The sequence below is a fragment of the Strix aluco genome, chromosome 10 (assembly GCF_031877795.1).
Source record: "Strix aluco isolate bStrAlu1 chromosome 10, bStrAlu1.hap1, whole genome shotgun sequence".
Lineage (NCBI taxonomy): Eukaryota > Metazoa > Chordata > Aves > Strigiformes > Strigidae > Strix > Strix aluco.
The window spans coordinates 13,446,873-13,466,938 of NC_133940.1; the positions used below are offsets into that span (position 1 = coordinate 13,446,873).

At 43.1% G+C, this 20,066-nt stretch overlaps 1 protein-coding gene across 4 annotated transcripts in view; it reads right to left on the reverse strand.

The window, feature by feature from the left end:
* The window catches only part of CHRDL1 (chordin like 1), a 45,404-nt gene extending 37,553 nt beyond the window's left edge, over nt 1–7,851 (reverse strand). The window contains exons 1-3 of one of the 4 annotated variants that reach the window (XM_074835309.1): nt 7,648–7,851; nt 3,775–3,921; nt 1,737–1,849 (exon numbers count right to left, since the gene is read on the reverse strand). In XM_074835309.1, the coding sequence (XP_074691410.1) occupies nt 1,737–1,849; nt 3,775–3,871 (210 nt within the window). In that variant the 5' untranslated portion in view covers nt 3,872–3,921; nt 7,648–7,851. Of the gene's footprint in view, nt 1–1,736; nt 1,850–3,774; nt 3,922–6,946; nt 7,362–7,647 lie in introns of those variants that run through there. The other 3 variants (XM_074835311.1, XM_074835312.1, XM_074835308.1) reach the window with 3 other exon arrangements.
* Between the last annotated feature and the right edge of the window lie 12,215 nt (nt 7,852–20,066).

Below are 20,066 nucleotides of genomic sequence, written 5' to 3' on the forward strand. Positions count from 1 at the left end.
TGTTTGCTGTCTGTGGCACATTCTAGTTTTATTTTTTATGCTGTAATATTTGGTATAAGGTCTGTGCTCGTGCTATGTCATGGCATGTTTTCTATTGCTTTATCTAGCCTTAATTTTGTTAAAATTATAGAGTTTCCTGATGTTCTGGAGCATTTACTGTAGGTCAGTGTTCTGAGGGCATTTCTTTTGGCCAGTACAAAGCTCAAATGAATGGCTGTATGCTGCAGTTGTTATTTGGAGTCTTCCTTCCAGGCAACAAGAGTCACATCCCAGAGATCCCCCAGCATCCTCACTGCTGAAATAACCCCAAGTTACATTTTGCACCCTCATGGTACAACAAAGGTAAAACTGAGTGAACATGGAAGAGTCCAGAACCACTTCTGAGCTGCATGTATTGATAATTAGCACAAGCAGTTTCCTTCTTTACTAACCTTGCTTCCCTGAACTGTCACTCTGGTCTTCCATGCCCATGTGCAAAGGAAAGCAATAAAATACACTCCACTTGTTGGAGCCTCACAGTGTGTGGGTATGCCTGGATCACGGCACTGCAGTTCTCTAGAGGAGTGTTCCATGCCTTTTCCCATCCCTCCAATCTGTCTAACATCTTCCTAAAACTCACTGAGCAATTATTTGTATCCAGATCTCCAGGGTTTCCAGTGAATTTCATTCCCACCCAAGACAGCCTTCTGGCAGTCTAATGAGTGTTTTGCGACGCATGGACTCTGAGGGAGTTTTCAACTTTGCATACAGATCAGCAAAAATTAGTAGAAACTCCTTTTTGCTATCATCAGGGACTTTTTGTTTTCTTCCTACTACGTTGCTTTTTCTCTTACAGATGCATTCTGTTGCACAGATCTGAGATAAAGCCAAGCTTGTGGGACTACTGTTTGTGCATCTCTGCACTAAATTGTAGTAGCAGATCCCTCAGAGCAAATACTGCACAGGGGCCCAATATTTTACACTTGCAGGGGGGAAAATAGCCAAGAAAACTTTATTCTGTGTTAAATACAGCAGACAGAACTCAGCATCTGGAGTGCCTCATATGTTAGTGATTAAGATCCCTTACTGTTTAGTCATTTTCACGTACTCCAAGGGACATACTCGGCCCTCATTTTCCTGTGCCCCCCCCCAGCTGTATGTGACATACTTAGGGGTTCTATGACTACTGTGTCTTCCTAGCAGGATTTGACTGATGATAGCCAAGGACGTGTCCTTTCACATCCTGCCCAATTCTTTCTGCTCCCCATACTCTTTTTGCATTTTTCATCATCACATTATTCTTTCATAGATTTCTACCAATGGTGATATCCAAGCCTGTTCTTCAGCACTTTAGAGCAGCAGATGCTTTGACTGGGGAAATGCCTCCGAAGATGTGGGCACTGTACATAGATCAAAACACTACCCAATTCAGCCTAATCCTCCATATTGATGGCACTGCAAGGATTGTATTTAGGTAGTGGGGTCCAGTTATTCAAGATGTAATGCTCAGCATTGACAAAGCTTCTGGCTAGTTAAGGAGCTTTTCTGTCTACCCTTTGCAAGTATTTTTTGCTAGTATAGGCCTTCTCTGTTAATATTTTCCCTTTACTAGGATCATCTGCCACTATTTCCTGCAGCGTGATCAGGACCCACTAGTGAAAACAGGTTTGGGCTTTGCCAAATTGTAGATACAACAGAAAGGATTGTAGTGAATTAAGCAAGTAGAAGTTGTAGGATCAATAACTCAGCAGTCCTACCTCTGAGCAAAGACAATTAACGCAGTAAACAAGGCCGTAGGGTTCTAGATAAGGATGCCATCTTTCTCCTACACGATACTTCTTATCTTGAAACACACAATATGTATCTGAATCTGTAAAACAGTGAAGAATTGAAAGAGCTATGAATCAGTGTTCCCATTCCATACTCACAAAGTGGTTTTAGGCGTGCAGTGTTTTCTGCAAACTATGTTTGTGGATGGTACATAAAATTTTGTAAAAAATTACTATTTTTTCTTTCCCTGGAGAATCACACAAGAGAAATGCCCTTATTTCATGTGCTGTTCTAACCTCCCAAACCAAAATAAATGACATGGCTTCTCATCTTTTCAAAATTGCAGCTCCTGAAATAGATGATGAAATGGCTTTCATACCAGGTGTTATCCTTTCACCTGCAAAAACACATGCTACAATCCTGTTTAGGTAACAAAATTGAAGTGCTTAATTGCTCAGACAGGTTTATAGAAAACAAAACCTTTTCACTGCAAAACCAAATCAATTGGCTCGACTCAGGAAAATCCCAGGTTGTACAGCAGAGAGATTCTAACTGCAGAAGGAAGATCAATGCACTGTCTTTACATTGAATATTCAGTATCTTCATATTTTAACAACCAAATAAAAAATAAGTTTGTCCTAGTATTTCAGAACAATTTGTGCTGTCTTACATATGCATCAGCATTCAAAATATTTTAATATCTTTCTGTTCATTAAGCACTTCTGATCTTGCAGGTGCAGTTTTGCAGATACCCATCTCCCTATCAGACATTATTGCCCTGTCTCTCCCTGTCACATTATGGTTTCACATTGAAAACTCAAATCTCTTCAATAAGAGTGTTTCTCATGTGTCTCCGTGAGAGAATTCCTTCCTGTTATCTTAATGATATCCAAATTCAGCTTAATTCATTACCCTCAGTATAGATGATACTTCAGAGTATCAAACAAAATACTTGTCCTCCAAGTGATAATCCAAGCAAGGGACACCCTTCACATTTACTGGGCTAAAAGAAGGTAGCAAGAGGTAGGGATTATTAGTAGTAACTGTGAAGTGATCTGCTTTCACTTCATACAAAAGCATGACAAATGAAATGCAGGATCTCAAAAAGCAGATGTCTGGAGTTTGATAATTTCTCCACTGTGCTTTCTTTGAACAGGGATACCTGCACATTGTTTTCTTGTGAGTAAATTCAGTGGAGAAGGTGGCCTTTTTGGAACTTGCTCTTTTTTTGTTTTGTTTTTTTAACTACTTCCTTAGAAGCAGAAGCTGCTGATACTGAGGCTGGAAATTTTAACTACTTCTCAAGGGCAAATAACGTCTTTCGTAAGAAGGCCAAAACCCAGCCTGTGCAGGTGGGGAGAGCATTCCAGAGAGCTCGTAACAAGGCTGCAGCAGTCAGTAACTTCTAGACTTATTTGGGAAGTTACTCCTCCTTGCAGTGCTTTCTGAAATGTGTTAACATCTCCCACGGGTGACAGGCTTTGTAGAAATAGTCCCTTTGTTTATGTATTTTTTTTTAGTTCTTCTCATCAAGTTTTTGACAGTGCTTAGACTCTTAATTTTCTCAAAGGATGTATCTAATCCAGTTCATATGAGGTTGTTTTTGGAACACAACAGAACAGTCTTGGACGAGCTTTACACTAGCTGAAAACTTCAGCACAATAGTCTTACACATGGGAAAAAATCCAGATAATCCGTCAGATGTTTACAGAGGTCACTAAAATGGAATTAAGCACTCTTTTGATTCAGGATATTTGAAATAAAACAGAGTCTCCAATTGATGTGTTATGTTCTTTATGATGCAATGAAACCTGTACAGCTTTAGGAAAATGTGCCCCAAACGCGGGTGTGACCTGATTCTACTGAATGTAGGATTAGAAGGAGGAAGAATGTTAGAAGGTTTTGAATGCAGTTCCACAGTTTAGGACATTCTTGCTTGAAGATCTTTTCTGAACCACATCTGTCAAATAGAAGGCAAATGTCAAATTTGGTTCAATGTGACAGTTTTGTTTGAAGTCTACTTACGTTTCACTTGTTCTAGTTTACCACCATCTATGAAAAGGAGACAGAGCACACCAAAAAAGATAAAATGAAAATCTTCCAATATCCACTTTTTTCTCATCTTTATCGTCAAAAGGAAAAGAAAGAGCCTCCAAAGTAGAGAATGTTGAGCTGTTGGGAAGAAAAGATTAGCTGAATTAAACTCAAATCTCTGACATGATTTTATCCAGCACACAGAAATCCTGAACTGCCAGAACCAAAAAATCTGTCTAAATATCCTTGATATATCAAGGATCTTAATTTCATGAAAACTGCTTTGGCTTCAGGGCATTTCATTTTTGGGAAAGGGGCCACATTCCCATTCATGAAAGCTGAAAACTTTATTACTTCTAATAAAGTCTTTATTTTATTCCAAAGCAGAGAAATCTGGCAAGCAAGCAATCTGAATTCTTAGAGTTCTCTTTCACAAGAAACTAGTTTGGGAGATTTTCTTGTAGAGCAGCTCTTTTGAATGTAACTTAGGACATACAGGTGTCAGATGTAACATGTTTGCTTCATCATAAAATTAACCTTGGGTCTCCTTGGTGTGTCGGCCCTGCACTACAGAAATCCACGCTTCGGGTGAAACGCTGGCCATGCCGTAGTCAATGGGAGTTTTCCTCACTGCATCTAACAGGCTTCCACCACTATTCAATTCACCCCTCCTCCCCTCTGCCAACTACTATTGTTCTGGGATTGTGTATAATTAATTTTTCTAGAGTTAACCCTTCCGTTGCCTTGCTATCTGAAAGCAGAATGGGGGAATGACATGTCATCTTCATTCTTGTAGATCTTTAATGTCAAAATGTTGTATATGGAGCAAAGCTTAATGTATTCTTCTCTGTGTCGTGCAGAGATGGTATCGTACTTGCTACATGAACCCTTCTATCTTTTTCTGGCTTTTAAAAGGTGAATTATTTTATAATGAAAAAAACAAGGGAGAAAATATTTAACTAAAGTAGAACTTACTTTTGATAGCCAACCTAAGATTCTAAATTGAGAAATTTGTTGATGCTTTACTGTTTATCAGAATTAATTGCAAAAGTATTCTTTTCCCAGAGTACACTTGTCCATAATTTACAATGTTGGAAAGATTTGGGTTTGATTTTAAGAGCCTTGATGTGGATTCACAATTAGTTTTACAAAAGTTCAAAACAAAAAAGATTCACTATCAGAAAAATAAACAATCTGCTTTGTAAACTAATTTCACATCTTCAGATTTCATATAAATAACAGAACTGTACATTAATATGTATCAGCTCACAGATAACCAAAGCAGAATAATAATTTGTATATGTATATTCAAAATTAAGTGTTGGATAACTTAGAGAAATTAACTAAACAGTCAATTAACAAGCACTTAAAATCTTCCTATTAAGACTGTTGAGATCTAGGATACTGTAACAAAGGGTGGGTAATCTGATTTTATCAGGGTGTTTTTATTGCCTTTACTGTTTAAGGGTTCTCTACATTCCCAAACCACAACCAAAATGGACATCTTCATTAACTAAGCAAATGTGTGCAAGTACTATGTCTATACTCAGTAAGCCCATTCAAAATAATGCAAATTGCATCTGAAAACGTTCAAAAAAATAACACTATTTAAAAAGCACACTCCCTATGCAGTAACAAAATAAAACTTTCCATTTATTTCGGAAGCTGAAAATAATATCCCAATTTCAGATGAAAAGTTTAAGTCGTTTTTTCCTTTCAATGTGTTCAAATCACATAGGACATTTTTAAGCCAAACAACCTTTTAAAAATTGTTTAAACTTAAAACCTTGTAATTTAGTCCCAGGACATCATGCATGCATTGAGAACAACAGTAGCACATCACTGGGACTAGTAGAAATGTGAATGTTTAAATATTTTGGCCTTCTTGGGGGTTGCTTAAGCAAATAGTATTTATAAATGGAGCACAGTTACGCTTTGTGCAGCACTTTACCTGTTAGCTAGATGGGTTAGTTTGAATAGAAAGGCTCAGAAATCCATCCATTTTAAATGTCAGGTCTTCAAAAGGAAGAACACTTTAAAACTTGGACTGCTTACGCTCAGAAGTGCTGCACAGTAATGTGAAATGGAGGAGTTAATAACAGAAATGGGATGGAGACTTTTGATGTGTTTCTTAATTCTCTTTAATTTCTGTATTGTTGTTACTCCAAATATAAACACATACTTTTCACTATTAGCACACTCCCTTTATTTCCCCAAAGGGCAATGTCCTAAAAATATTTCTGGATTTAAATAATCTCAGTTAGGATTAACCTGTTAATTATTGGTGTGTTCTCTGTTTAGTAGAAACAATGAAAGTAATCCACTTCTTACATGAATTACTCGCTGAAATAAGGCATACGGGTCTATTTTTAACGCCTCGCCCTCCAAAGAGCCCGCTTTAGGAACTACAAGTGGCAGTGGCCGGCCTCGCCACGTTTTACGATTAATTAAAAAAAAAAAAAAAAAAAAAAAAAAGAGCAGTACTGAGCCACTGAGCTTAGCTGGCGGAGGCTGTGAAATAATGAGCGGTGCTACCGGAGCGGCTGGCCATGGCCCAGGGCAGGACCGGCGTTTTGCCGGCGGGGCCGGGAGCGGAGCAGGGAGCGGAGCCCGCGGCCGCTCAGCCCGGCCCGGCGCACGGAGCGGGGGTCGCTGCCCCCACCGCCCTCCCCGGGGCTTTGCCTCCCGCCAGCCCTGCTGCAAGCAGGCCCTTTTACCGTCGGGGGGTGTCTGCAAGCAGGCGAGTCCCCAAGTGAGCCAGAGGCTCCTGGCGCTCGGGGCTTTAGCAGGACCTGCCGTCCCCTGGCGCCGAGCCCGCGGAGCGCCCCGCGGTCCCGCCCGGGCCGGGGGTAGGCGGGGGTCGAGGGCTGCCGCCGGCGGGGTCCCGGTCCGAGCCCCGGCAGCGGACCCGCAGCGCGGACGCCGGGGCCCGGCCAGGTGCCGGCGGTGCCACCGAGGGGGCGGCAGGACGCCGGGCGGCCCCCACCATCGGCGGGGCCAGACGAGCCGGGCTGAAGACACGGGAGGCGGCGGGTACCCCCGCAAGGCTGCCGCTGCTGCGTCCCCGGTCCCCCGGGGCAGTTGCCCGCGCCCCCGGGCGCGGCTCCGAGAGCAGGACCGCGCGTTCCCCGGGGTCTCGCCTAGGAAAGAAGAGCTTACAAACCTGGGGCAGGGCTGGAGGCCGCTCCGCTCGGCCACGGGCCCCGGAGGCTGCCGGCGATCAGCGGCTTCGGCCGGGGGAGCCGCGCGGCTCCGCGCTCTCCGCTCCGCCGGGGGACGGGAGGGCTCCGGCCAGGCGGCTCCGCTTCCCGGTCACCTTGCCATAATCTTCTCCCGCGGCTCGCCCGGGGCTCTCAGGTCTCCCCTTCGCTCCCGCGGTGGCGCTGGTGAGGGGGCAAGCAGGGGACCGACGGGTCCTGCGGCCGCCGCCACCGGCAGCCCCCGACTGTCGGAGGGGAGCGGGGAGGGAGGAACCCGCTAAGCTGCGGGGACCGCCGCGGGGCGGGCGCTCCGGAGGGTTCCCGGGCTGCCCGGCCTGGGACACCTGCCACCGCCTCCTGCCCCGGCGGGGAGCGCAGCGAGGCCCCGCGGCCGCAGGATGCTCGGCGGCGGGTCCAGCCCCGCAGCCCCGCCGGCACTGGAGCGGCGGCGGGAGGAGCAGCGGAGGAGCCCGCGCCCCGGCGGTCCGCCCCCCGCCCCGGCCCCCTCCTCTCCCGCGGCCCGCTCCCGCCGCCCGGCACACCCCGGCGTGACGACTGACACGGCCCGGGGTGGAGTTTGCTCCTCTATGGGGGGCCGGGGGACTCGGCCCCCGCCCCCCCCCCCCCCCCCCCCCCGGCTCACCTCCCACCCTGCGGGACCCACCTGCGGGGCCGGCAGGACCCGGACCCGGGCTCCGGTGCCTCCAAAGGGAGCTGCTCCGGCCATAGCTCCCTCCTCGGTAACCGAGCCCCGCGGGCGGTTTGCTTCGAGAGAGGGCTCGAACACCGAGATGCCTCGGTAATGGGCTTGTCACAGGCGGGGCGCCCGCCGGAGCAGAGCCGGTGGAGTTAGCGCTGGTCCGCCGGGATTTGCTAGACACCCTCTGCTCTGATTTACTGTGTTAGAAGCTTTCAAGGTCACATTGAGATTCTGGTGGAACTAAATTAAACCCATGACTCATGACATTATATGCTTGGTCAAACATTCTTTTTCTGTCTTGTTGTGGCCCCTGTAACTAACAAGAAGAGATCAGTGAACCCTTGACAAATGATCTGAGAAAAAGGGTGAGGTATGAAGAGACATCATGTGGAGAAACAAATTACAACCTATTTCCCCTAGTTTGGGACCAGGGTGTTTGGGGATCACTGCTGGGAGGCCATACACCTCCCAGGCTTGGTAGATATTTTCAGAAGGCTGAAAATTGAGCAGAATGTTCATTTCTTCCATTGTAACTCAGCTGGACAAAATATTGAAAATGCAGTGTATGGTGAAACCTTATACTAGCATGAGGAAAGACTAGTTGACTTACTAAGGGGTTTGTAGTGTAACTCCATGAGTAACCAGGGCTGTGTGTTAATAAAATGCGACTTTATAACTCTTAATATTAAAAAAGGAAAAGAGAAAGAAACTGTATTCTGGAGCTAAGCGTTTCAAAAACACTGCTCCATGCCTACTTCTGTGTCACTCTGCCACTCTTTGCCTTGCTATGCACAAGCAGTAATCCATGTTCCTAAGGAAAAATCATCACTTAAAGCTCTTAGTCCTGAATGTGGTCGTTACTGCTGTGGGCTGATAGTTTTGGAAGAGCCACTGTATGAAATAGGGATGGTCAAATGGAAAAATAAATGGTAACTCTGAATATGATAGTAATTTGCACCTGAAGGCAGAGAAGCTGAGCTGCGCAAGCTCTAGTCCTGCAGAGGTATATCCGTGCTCCTGGAGAGAAGAGTTGAGTGTGTACGCACATGTTTCTAAATTATGGGGCAGTAGTAATGTTGTTCCTTTAGATGTGCAGGGTTTGATTGTGCAGACTCAACCTGTGAGATAAATTACATATAAATAACACAGATGCTCAGATCTATGACTGAACTGACCCTGTTGCATTCAGCAAAGAGCTAGACCCAAAGAGTCTTCCAGTGACATCGACATAGGGTGGAGGGACTTTCCTGGGAGCTGCCTTTGGCTGTCTGGGAGCCCACTGACTGTGGGAGTAGTAGTAAATCTTACTCTAGTACCACTGATCTTGTCTTAGAAACTGAATTTAGACACCACAAGGAAATGTAGAAGTGAAGGGTGTAACACCGAAGGTAAACAAAGTCAAATGAAATAAAGATCATACTGTGAAAGGAAAGGGGCTTGTTACTGGAACAGTCCAGCAAGAAGTGGTAGATTCTGTACATCCCTCAATAGCTCTAAATTTAAACTAGATTGCATCATCAGGGATGTTTCTTGGTTTTAGTGCAGCAGTTACAAGTGAAGCTCAGCACTTTTGTCCTGCTGTCCTTACAGGAGGCTGAAGTTGTGCTCGTGACGCCACATGTGGTAGTTTTTCTTCTAAATCAAAAATCAATCCATTCCCTACAGTGTTAGAGCTAAACTGATACAGCATCATATTTCAGAGGAATTAATGAGACATTAAAATGCCCTTAGTAACATCATTATGATGATGCTTCTTTATAGAAAAGGGGCATTGCATGGGCAATCCAAATTCCAGTAGAATGTTTTGATTTTCTGCATTCCTGTGTTACTACAGTTGGATGAAGGCTGAGTTCTCCGTGCTGCATCTCTTAGCTGCGAGGTTTTTGTTCTGTTGTTGGTGTAATTGATTAGAAGCTGTATTCTCTTTCCAGTTAATAGTGGCCAAAGTGAACATACATATGGTGTCATTTTCAGAAGACTTTAAGCATCCTGGGGAATGTGAGTATCTGTTTCCTTCAGTGTTACTCAAAACCAAATACACAATTTGTAATTCTGTCTAGAAGAGAAAAGAGTTTGCATATCTTTGTGAGTAGGAATCCAGAGGTCCTTGTAGGCAGGCTTGATAGTTTGGTTTTACAGCATCTACATGACTTTGTTAGGTACAGCTTTGGGCCTGGGCAGAGCTCAGTTTTACTGTGTAGACATCCTCCAGAACAACTTAAGCAAAACAGCTACCCACCTTTGTCAAACTTCCTCTAGACAGCATTCATCACATGCATTTCCTTCTCTGTGCTGATACAAAGCCCAGTGTGTGTAAAGACAACAGTAATCATTGCACGGACTACACGTAGTCAGTGTAGTAGTAATGAGAAATGAAATATTTTCTATAGACTCTGTGACCTGAATTCTTTTGCAGAGAGACTCTTTGAAAAGAAATTCCTTATTTGGCCTGAAGAGTGCCTTGGAAAAATTGCTATAGATGCCAGAAATTTCCACTGCATTCTGTAAGACTGTTTCAGAAGATAATGGCGTCTGACAGTCTCTGGATTTACTAATTCAGGTGTAAGACCTTTGCTGAACATAGAGGTATATGAAATAGAGCTCTTTTCTCGCCCAGTGGCAGATTTAGATTGTAGAGAATTGTCTGAAAGCGCCTTTCCCTCGGGTGAGGGCTTGGGACTCACTGAATGGGCAACATGGTGGAAACCTAGACTTCCAAGGGCAGGATCATAGAATCATAGAATGATAGAATAGTTTGGGTTGTAAGGGATCAATGATAGAATGATAGAATGGGTTGGGTTGGAAGATCATCCAGTTCCAACCCCCCTGCCATGGGCAGGGACACCTTCCACTAGACCAGGTTGTTCAAAGCCCCGTCCAACCTGGCCTTGAACACTGCCAGGGAGGGGGCAGCCACAGCTTCTCTGGGCAACCTGTGCCAGTGTCTCACCACCCTCACAGGGAAGAATTTCTTCCTTACATCTAATCTCAGTCTACCCTCTTCTAGTTTAAAACCGTTACCCCTCATCCTATCCCTACACCCCCTGATCAAGAGTCCCTCCCCAGCTTTCCTGTAGCCCCTTTAAGCACTGGGAGGCCGCTCTAAGGTCTCCCCGGAGCCTTCTCTTCTCCAGGCTGAACACCCCCAACTCTCTCAGCCTGTCCTCATAAGGGAGGTGCTTCAGCCCCCTGTGGCCTCCGCTGGACCTGCTTGAGCAGGTCCATGTCCTTATGTTGGGGGCCCCAGAGCTGAACACGGTACTAGGATGCCCTAGTCTTACCCCTAGTCCTGATCCTGTTGCTCAGACTGTGCTGTTCATCACTTGCAGGGATGTCCCTGAGGGCTTTTGAGTGATGATACAGTTTAAAATTGTCAGGGTCTGCTTCTTTCTTGGTCATATACAAAGGCTGCCTCTGTTTCTTGTCATACATCTTCACATGGCATAGTGTCGCACCAAGTATTATGGTGGTTAGGTCAAAGGATAACGTTGGATATTGTGCATGAATTAAATGTTCACAGGTGGCTTCTTGGTGAGTGACTCCTGCTGAGCTTGTAGGGTTTGCCAGTGCTCGTGGATCCTGGTAGTGCTGCACCCATGCCCCAGCTGTTCCTCTTCTCCCAGCTCTGCCTAAGAATCACTGAGGAGTAAGCGCAATTAAAAGCTAGTACGCTTTGTGTCTTGCCACAGCCCATTACGCTTTGCCTTGTCTGGCAGCTAATACAGCCCCATGTTAGGGAGTTTGTCTTATTCCCCTTAAACCGCAGCACTGATATGACTTAGCAAACACCTTGCGCTGTGCTCTGTCTCAGTAGTGGGCCATTACTGCAATTTGTGACGTTCAGCACTGCTGCACACATCTGACACAGAGAGCTCCAGAGAAGCATCAAATACGTAGTTGTTAGCCTTCATGCTGCCAAGCAGATCTCACTGCTTGAATATGCTCTGTGTCCTGGTGTCTGGAGAGGAAAGGATTGCTCCTGATAGTGGGCATTAGAGATTCAAGGATGCCCTACGTTTTTAAGAGCACAGAGATTTAGCCATGTAATTCTTACTAAAGATAATGGAAGTTAAGCAGCTAATAAACGGTAACACTGACAGTAGAAGTCCATCTCCTTGTGCTGTGCCTCACAGTGACTGAGCGGTATGTAGGTATCCTCCTATTATTTCTCAGTTCTTGTGAGGGGGAAAAAAAAAAAGGGTAAAAGATTCATGCCAGTGCTACCATGTTTATACACCATGTGGAGTTTTCTTAATTGGAACAGTCATTGAGCTCTGAGTGATGTTAGACACATGACACATTTACCTCCCTATCTTTTTTTTCCTTTGCTTTCAAGAAAGAATTATTATCTATGGTCAAATTTTCACTTCTGAAAAAATATGAAAGAAAGTTCTTAAACTAATGAATTCCTTTGTTTTTTGCATTCCTGTTAATTCAGTGGAGCCCTTTGGAAAATGTGTCTTAAGATGCTAAAAATTATTCCCAGGATTTTATAAAAATCCCTAAATTACTTTTTGTGGTTTGGATCAGCCCTCTGACTATCATACTGGGAATACAATCTAGATGTTCATCAAGCAGTCCTCACATATACTGTTAAACAAAAAGGGCTTCAGATGTGCATGATTTTGTGATTATGGCATAGGATGGTCATGAGCATTCTCCACCCTCCTGTTCATTCTGTAGCACTGACTTCATTCGCAGTGGGGTTTCAGTCCTTTAGCACTAGAAATTAATTTACTTACTTAGCAGTGAGACAGATGGAAGTAGTGAATCTGAGATTTCAATACAGCCTGCTAAACAACAACAACAACATTACATAAAATGTCAAATTGCAGCCCAATTCCTCATTACCTTGATGTGGACGTATTCAGTTGAGACTGGAGTAGCTGAAAATCTTTCATTGTTCTGTCAAAAAATGCAAATAAAATGTATGTTGCTAAATTTCACTTCCAAATACACATGTGAGAGGAGAGTCACAAGAGCTACCATTAGGAAACATGAAAATGTCGGAGAAGTGAACGACACAATTTTTCATTCCATTCTAGAGCAAATGACGCTTTGCTAGGTGGGGTGTCAAGAATACCAATGCATAGGTATAGAAAAGATATACATGCACTCAGAGGTGACACCCTCCTGAATTTTGCATTGATTCCGCAGCTGTTTCTAATCTAATCTAATCCCATCCAATCCATTCCAGATATTTATAAAATGCCTGTCACCACCACAGTGTGCGTACAGCTGCAGTTATGATCCTATAATTCTCTCTCATACCTGTAATGTCAAAGAAAGTCTGCAAGACAATTTGTAGGAATACAGAATTTTTTGTATATTCCTGTGCTGCATGAGCTTCACCAGGGTGTGTCAAAACACCAGTACTCAGTGGTTTGCTGAGAGTGAAATAGTAGTGAAGTGTCATCATCAAGATATGTAAATGCAGTTATTACTCAAACTTTAAAAAGAGCCCAAGGAATCTACACAAACTACAACAAAATTGTGAAAGGGCTGATCTTCATGACATTCCCAGAAAGTTTTCCTGTCTTGCTTTTCCTTGTACCTTCTTATGCAGATAGTTGAATTTCCAATTCAGAAATTCTTGACCAGATACATCTTACTGTCAGTGGTGCATTGTATCTTTGACGGAAACCACTGAATTCTAATTTATCCCCTTTGTATGTTAATCCATCTAATTTACCTTTTTTTAAAAAAAAAAAGATTTGTCTTTTTCTAGTATTAATAGTAGTAATGAATTTCTTTTGCCTTATTTAATCTTGTATTGAAATGTAATGGGTGTTAGAGGCAAAACATCAATAAAGTAGATGAAAATAGAGCTCCAAATCCCTAGTTGATGCCACATATTTGAGGAAACTGAAAGGGACATTTTTCTTCTTGAGATACCAAGTCCAAATCTTCAGCCCAAACTCTAATGTGTAACTCTTGTATGGACAGCATTCTGTGGGTGGGAAGCCTGCACATCATACCATTACTGCTTCTACCAAAGTTTAATACTATACAGCATGCAATAGCATCTCGGTGACTATTTTCAGCAAGTGAAAAGCAGCATCAAACAATCCTTATAAGTGATCATTTCAGAGTCCTGGGAGGAGCTTCACCTTCCTTGTTTTTTCAGTACCACACGTCCTTGAAAACAGCAGAAGGTGGTATAGTTCACATAAAAACAACAGACGTTCTTCCCTGCCGTTGGAATTGTTGACTAGAATCACGGCTTCATAGAAATTTGCAGAAGCTTAAAAGAATCGGTGATTTGCACTTGCTGAGGATATAGCTATGCATGAGAAAAGCAGTAACAAATCTTACAGATTGATAATATCATGATAAAGATCCACTTGCTGAAGCATTTCTTTACAGCTGAGATCCACCAGATAAACCCAATCAGTCCTGTCTTCCAAGGCGTGACAGAAGGAGTCAAGGCAGACTGAATGAGACTCCAATTGCAATTCAAATATACTTTTATAAAACTGTGATTAGTGCTGCTAATCTCGCCTTGGTAAGCCAAAGACAATAACAACGAGTTTACCGAACGCCTCGGGTATTATGTAATTCTTTTGCTTAGAAACTTGCTGGTGTGAGAGTGCTTTTGAAACCCATTAGTAAAACTGAACTTGCCAAATGAGCCTTCTCTAGGGAGAACAAAGTCAAATGTGTGCCAGCATGGAGCCAGAGCCTGCCAGGGGCTGAGCTCTCGCAAATCCCATTGCTACCAGCAAGAGCTGAGGATGCAAAGTCCATCGTGTAACTGAGCTCAGTTGTAAAATGATCTAATAGCCGTGGACCTGTCTTTCACGTTGATAACAATATTGTGTATTTACTCATAACAGACCCTAATGCGCTGACTTGGACTAAACTGTGACGCCAGTGTGCTTGATTCTGACTGCACACTTGGGAAAAGCCATGTTGTCTTCTGTCTCGCAGCATCCGACTGACCATGAGGGCACTCACCAGCACAGAGTTAGGCCAGACTGTGGGACCATTTGTCTCTCTTGTCTAGTTCATAAAACCAGTCTTGAACTTTTCTTCACCAGAAGATGATGATCCTTTCACATGAACAAAATTGTAGAGAGAGGGAAAAAATAGCGGAGCTGGATCCAAAAGCCACAATGAATTTTCAGCAGAGGATGGGAACAGTGGAAATTTCCAAGAGGATACTGGTGAAATTAGAAATGGCTGTTTGAGAATAACTATCTACAGAAAAAAGTTTAAAATCGGGAAAGGGGGGGATTTCCTTTCATCATTAAAAACATCAGAATAAAACACATGGAGAAAAACAAACAGTGAAGACACTGTTGCTCTAGTGGGCTGGCTTTTTAAGTATTAATGGAACCTCACAGAACAAGAGTTTCTTTTATTCTTTTTATCCCAGCTCCCTGCTTGCAAGGTTCTTGTGTGAACATGCAGCAGTTTCCAAGGCTGTGAAATTATCAGACCTGGACCAATGCCAGTACAAACCAATTTATTGGGGTCCAGCAATTAACTAAAACCTAGAAAGCTTGATTAATTGTGGCACTGCTCAGCAGGGAACATTGAGAAAAAAAAAATCAGACTAAACTCCATGCAGTGTCTCTGTTCCATATACCAATTTACACTATATGTAAAGTTTTCTCTCTGTAAGTACCCTTAGTATATTATTTTAAACCATGTACAAAGAATAATTACAACGCCATTTGAGAAAATGCTAGTTGAGGGCTCTCTGGATAATAATTTCATAATAGCTCTTATCCTGTTATAATTTTTTGCTGTTGAATTTGTATCTTATTGTAATCCAAACAATGGGATATATTATTTTAAAACAATGTTTTGTTAGGCTTCTCTCTGGAGGGACATCTTGAGAATCCAGCACTGCTCTGTTTCTTTATATTTCCTCAAACATTTATGTGTGCAAGAAAGGTGAGGGTTTGGTAGCTGTTCAGAATTATTTAGGGTAGAAAAAAAGCAAACAAAAAAGTTGAGCTAAGAACCAATTTAACAGGGCAGAATATGTTGACTGAAATGAAATCCTGTAGTCTGAGGAGACAGACAGGAACTTAGACAATTGGGATGTTTAAAAGCTGAATTAGAAATGTCTTACACATTATGAGAAGTAATTACAAGGTGCAATTAAGGTGTTAGCTGATTTCATTATGACAGTGTTAACAAACAGTGTCCACATTGGTTGTTTTATTGTAGGGCTTGTCATAAAACCCTATGCATAAAGCAGAATTTTAAAATCTCGTTTCTGGTTGCCTTAGTGGTACATTAATCACTTTTAGTATAGATTACTGAGAGGAAAGTAAATATTCCAACTCAGTGTAATGCACTGCTGCAGTGTGTTGTAGTGGGTAGTGTAAAACACTGGATCTAGCAATTCATCTTAGTTCCTCTTACATCAAAATAATTCAGTGGCTAGTAACAGGAAAGAAGCTGTCTGAGGATAAAAAAGTAGTGGTAAAAGAATAGTCACCCCTGCCCAATGGAAAGGAAGATACATGCAAATGTTTTTACCTTTTCAACATCATTTTGTATCCTAATCTGCCTCCAGCTGCGACACTGTCACATTCTCAGATTTAAAGAGTGCAATCCTCAGACAGTGCTAAATCACATTAGGCAGTGGTGATAATAGAGTCCGTGCATACATAACATCCAGACAAGACATCTAGCTGGGGCTGTAGGGTGATTTGGGACATTCAATGAGGTAGGAAGGGCTGTCTCCTCCAATTTTACTGTATTTATTGGGGATTTAATGTATTTTTTTAAAGATATTTGCCGTGGAAATCGGTTTGTCGGAGGTCATCTAATTGAATCTACAGCCCTGGCAACCCTTCACAAAGGCTGCCAGAAATGACCGAGTTGCTAATGTTTAACTGTGAATACCCAGCAGGGGTCCTCCACAGGGCTGAATACAGTCAATTATGTTATTTTTCTAAATATTAGTGACTCAGCTGTCTCTGCTTGTGAAGAGTTGCCAGGGTCACAGATACAATCAGACAGATCCTCTCCCCCTTCGCTTCTAAGAGATGGGGAGAATCTTTTAAATATCACATTGAATAATCCTGAAGTAGAGGGAAGGGTTCTTGCAAGGCTGTGTTCTTACTCCGGAGCAGTTGTGTCCAGTCTAGTGGTTTTGTGGGGTTGCAGTGGGCCAGGCAGGACAATGTGTCATTGCTTGGGGGGAGCACTGTCATGTGTAGGCAGCCTCACTGAGGTCTGTGAAATAAATACAAATTTCACAGTGTAACTCAATAGGCACTCGGGCTGAGATCTGACAAAAAGACATAGGTGCCAACGGCTTGTGTCTCCCCTTTAATACTTTTCTGTTCTCTCTATCGTCTTCTGTCCCTCCCTGCCCCTCATCATGTTTCACATATCTCTCTGGAAGGAATGTTTTTACATACCATCACAATTCAGTTTTCCTTTTGCCTCTGTAGATTTATTAGTGAGGAATAGAGTGGTGGCTAAGGAGAGCTCAGCAGAAGCAGATTCTGAGCAATATCCACTGTCCAGAGTGCTCTTCAGCTGGGACTTGCAGATGCTCCAGCAGCCCTGCTGCTTTGCCCTCTATGCAGAGCTCTGCAAGTATTTTAGTTTTTGATTGCAACTTCCTTAGTTTTTGCCACAAAGGCTCTTTTGCAAAGCCCAGCCTTCTCCAGCAACAGCGTCCCTATCCCTGTGGTCCACAGCCCAGCTCTTCTTATCTGATCAACAGCTTTTGGCAGAAGGGAGAAATCCTTCTAGAGCATTTGAGTGCCAGTGCATCGTTTTGGCCCAAGTTTGAATTAGTGCTTTGGAGTTGGCAAAGTTTCCCAATTTACTGCTGTTAAATTTTATCCAACTTTAGAAATACTGTGTGAATGTGGCCAATCTCCAGCTATTCTGAATCCGTTGCAAATACTTTGCCAGCATGTGTCCAAGTATAATCCAATTTTGATGTTTTTAATGCTGATACAATTTCCCAGTCAATACCTTCAGGCATGGCATCTGAACTGCAGTGGGCAGGAGTTCAGCAACCAGCTAGCTATCTGGCGCCCAGCTCCTAGGAGGTGAGACCTTTGGGTCCCTGTCTCTCCTAGAGTTGGAAAGCCCAGACTGGGTCTCTAGAGGCCACTGGTGTTGCATCTCTGACTTGTTGAACACACACAGTATTTTGTTTGTGAGTAAGGATCTCCACATTTCCTTGGAATGAGCAGAGAATCAAGAGCCACAGAATGTCTTTTGCTATTTGACATCAGTACCCTGCAGATCAGGGTACCAGTGTTCCATGTGTGTTAGAAATAGAGTAGCTAGATAAAACTGCAGTGAAAGCAGAACTGAAGTTTCAAATGCTTCAGTACTGCAGAGGACTTTGAAGAACTGGACATTTTCAAAAGGGTGCCTTTGTAGCTTGTTCTTGCTGTAAAAACAGGGAGGAAACCAAGCCACCTTCTGTTAAAGCTGGAGTTTCCCCTGGCTGGAGCTCCCCTAGGGAGAAAGAAAATAACCCAGCAAGGGAGAGGAGGCTCGCTGTGTTTAGACAGCCTGTCCTCTTCTGATCTGCGTGTGCCTCTCAGGAGGAGGAATTCCCTAGGAAGGTTTTGATGTCTGGCTGATTAGCAGGGCCAATGTCTCCCTCCTGTAGGAAGATGTGGTTTGGGGCAGAGGCTGTGGTACTCTAAACTGAAGAGGAGATGCTTTCCTCAGTGGTTTCATTTTTTTAGTTCTTTGCCTTCTCCCCACATTGTTGTCATGATGTGCAAATACATAGTGTAAAACTCTGTCCTTAGGCAGTACTTGGGGACTCCACTGTGGAAAACTGAAATTTGGATGTTACTAATGTTGCAACGTTATGTGTGACCTGTTTTGGTCACAGAAACGATCAGCTCAACAGCATCCTGTCTTGCACTTCAGCTCATCCAAGTATTCATCGGTGAGAACTGATGTAAATGATGATTCCATTGCTATAAGCAGCTGACAAACACACACTGAAGAGAGAAAGGAGGATGTTTCTAACTTCTGTTTCAGCAAATACACCTTATACTTCTGTTGACACTGGCACCCATTATTGCTCACAAGACTTCCTGGTTTTCTGCTCGTTATTCTATAACATTGAATAACTTAAACTGATACGAGAATTATATCAATAATAAAAGTGATGTATCAGTCAGTGTGTTCATCTTGCTTTGTGAGAATTCCCTAGTGATTCTGTCACCAAAGAGCTCCACCCTCTTCTGTGCATTCAGAAATACAAATATCGTAACAGTGATGGATCATGAAATGTTTTGCAGGCTAAATTCATGGCTGGTGGGAAGCAGGCAAGAAAACTTCAGTTTACTTGAACTCATTAATGGTCAGCAATTGATTGATTTTTGGTTCTTGTGTGCCACAGTTTTTGACAAGCTGACATAACTGGTTTTAGGAATGTTTAACAGTATCTGATTGCATGATTTAAGTACAAGAAAATTACTGTCTGTGAGTACAGTGAGAGCAAAATTATTACTGTTGTAGCATCCTTACAAATCCTTTCCATTTGAATCCAGCCACATTATGAAGAGGGTGAAGGGAGTAGGAGTTCCAGCAGCTCAGTGTTACATGTTGCATGGCCAAAATGTATGTGCCTCATCTGATGACAGGGGGCTCTGCTGACAAGGGCAGGTATCACACCTTAGCTCATCTGGTGATTTCATGGATGGCACTGCTATTGTACTGCACTGTCTTATCTGAAGGAACTTTAAAACTTGTGTACATTTCAGGTTATCTTTCAGAAATGCAGAAATGAGACACAGTAAGAAGAATTGCCTTGTGCGGAGATAGCCTTCAGACTCAGAGCAGAACTACAATAGGCTCTGTCTCCTGAGTTTCAGCTTGGTATACTACCAACTGAGTGATATTTCTACTCAATAAACGTGCTTTTTCATGTATTTATGCATTCCTTCAGGTATTCCAGGTCTCAGGAGGATCCAGATCTCCCTCAGTTAAGAAATGGGAGAACCACACATGAGGTCACAGCCTTATTCATTCTTCTACCATGACCTTTGAAAAGAGAAGGGAGAAGAAACTGATACTAAAAAAAACAACACCCAAACAAAAACCCCCAAAAGCTGGGTAAAAGTTTTTAAAAGAGCCAATCCTCTGTTTGCTTTTCCATTTGCAGGCCACCTTCCAAATCTACACAAGGCTAACTGTATTACAAGGAATGGATTAACACAGAAAGGTTGTCTAAAGCAGACCTGTTGGAGTTATCTTTAATATTAAAAGGAGAGTGTTTGTTTTCTTTAATATAGAGGGCAGCACCAATAAAAACACCAGTGAAAGAGGCCAGTATTACTAGATCACATGTCGGCTTTTATCTCACAGTGGAGTTATAGTAGAATGATTTTTGCTTGGAAACTTTAAAGCTGGACTGCATCCTTTCATGC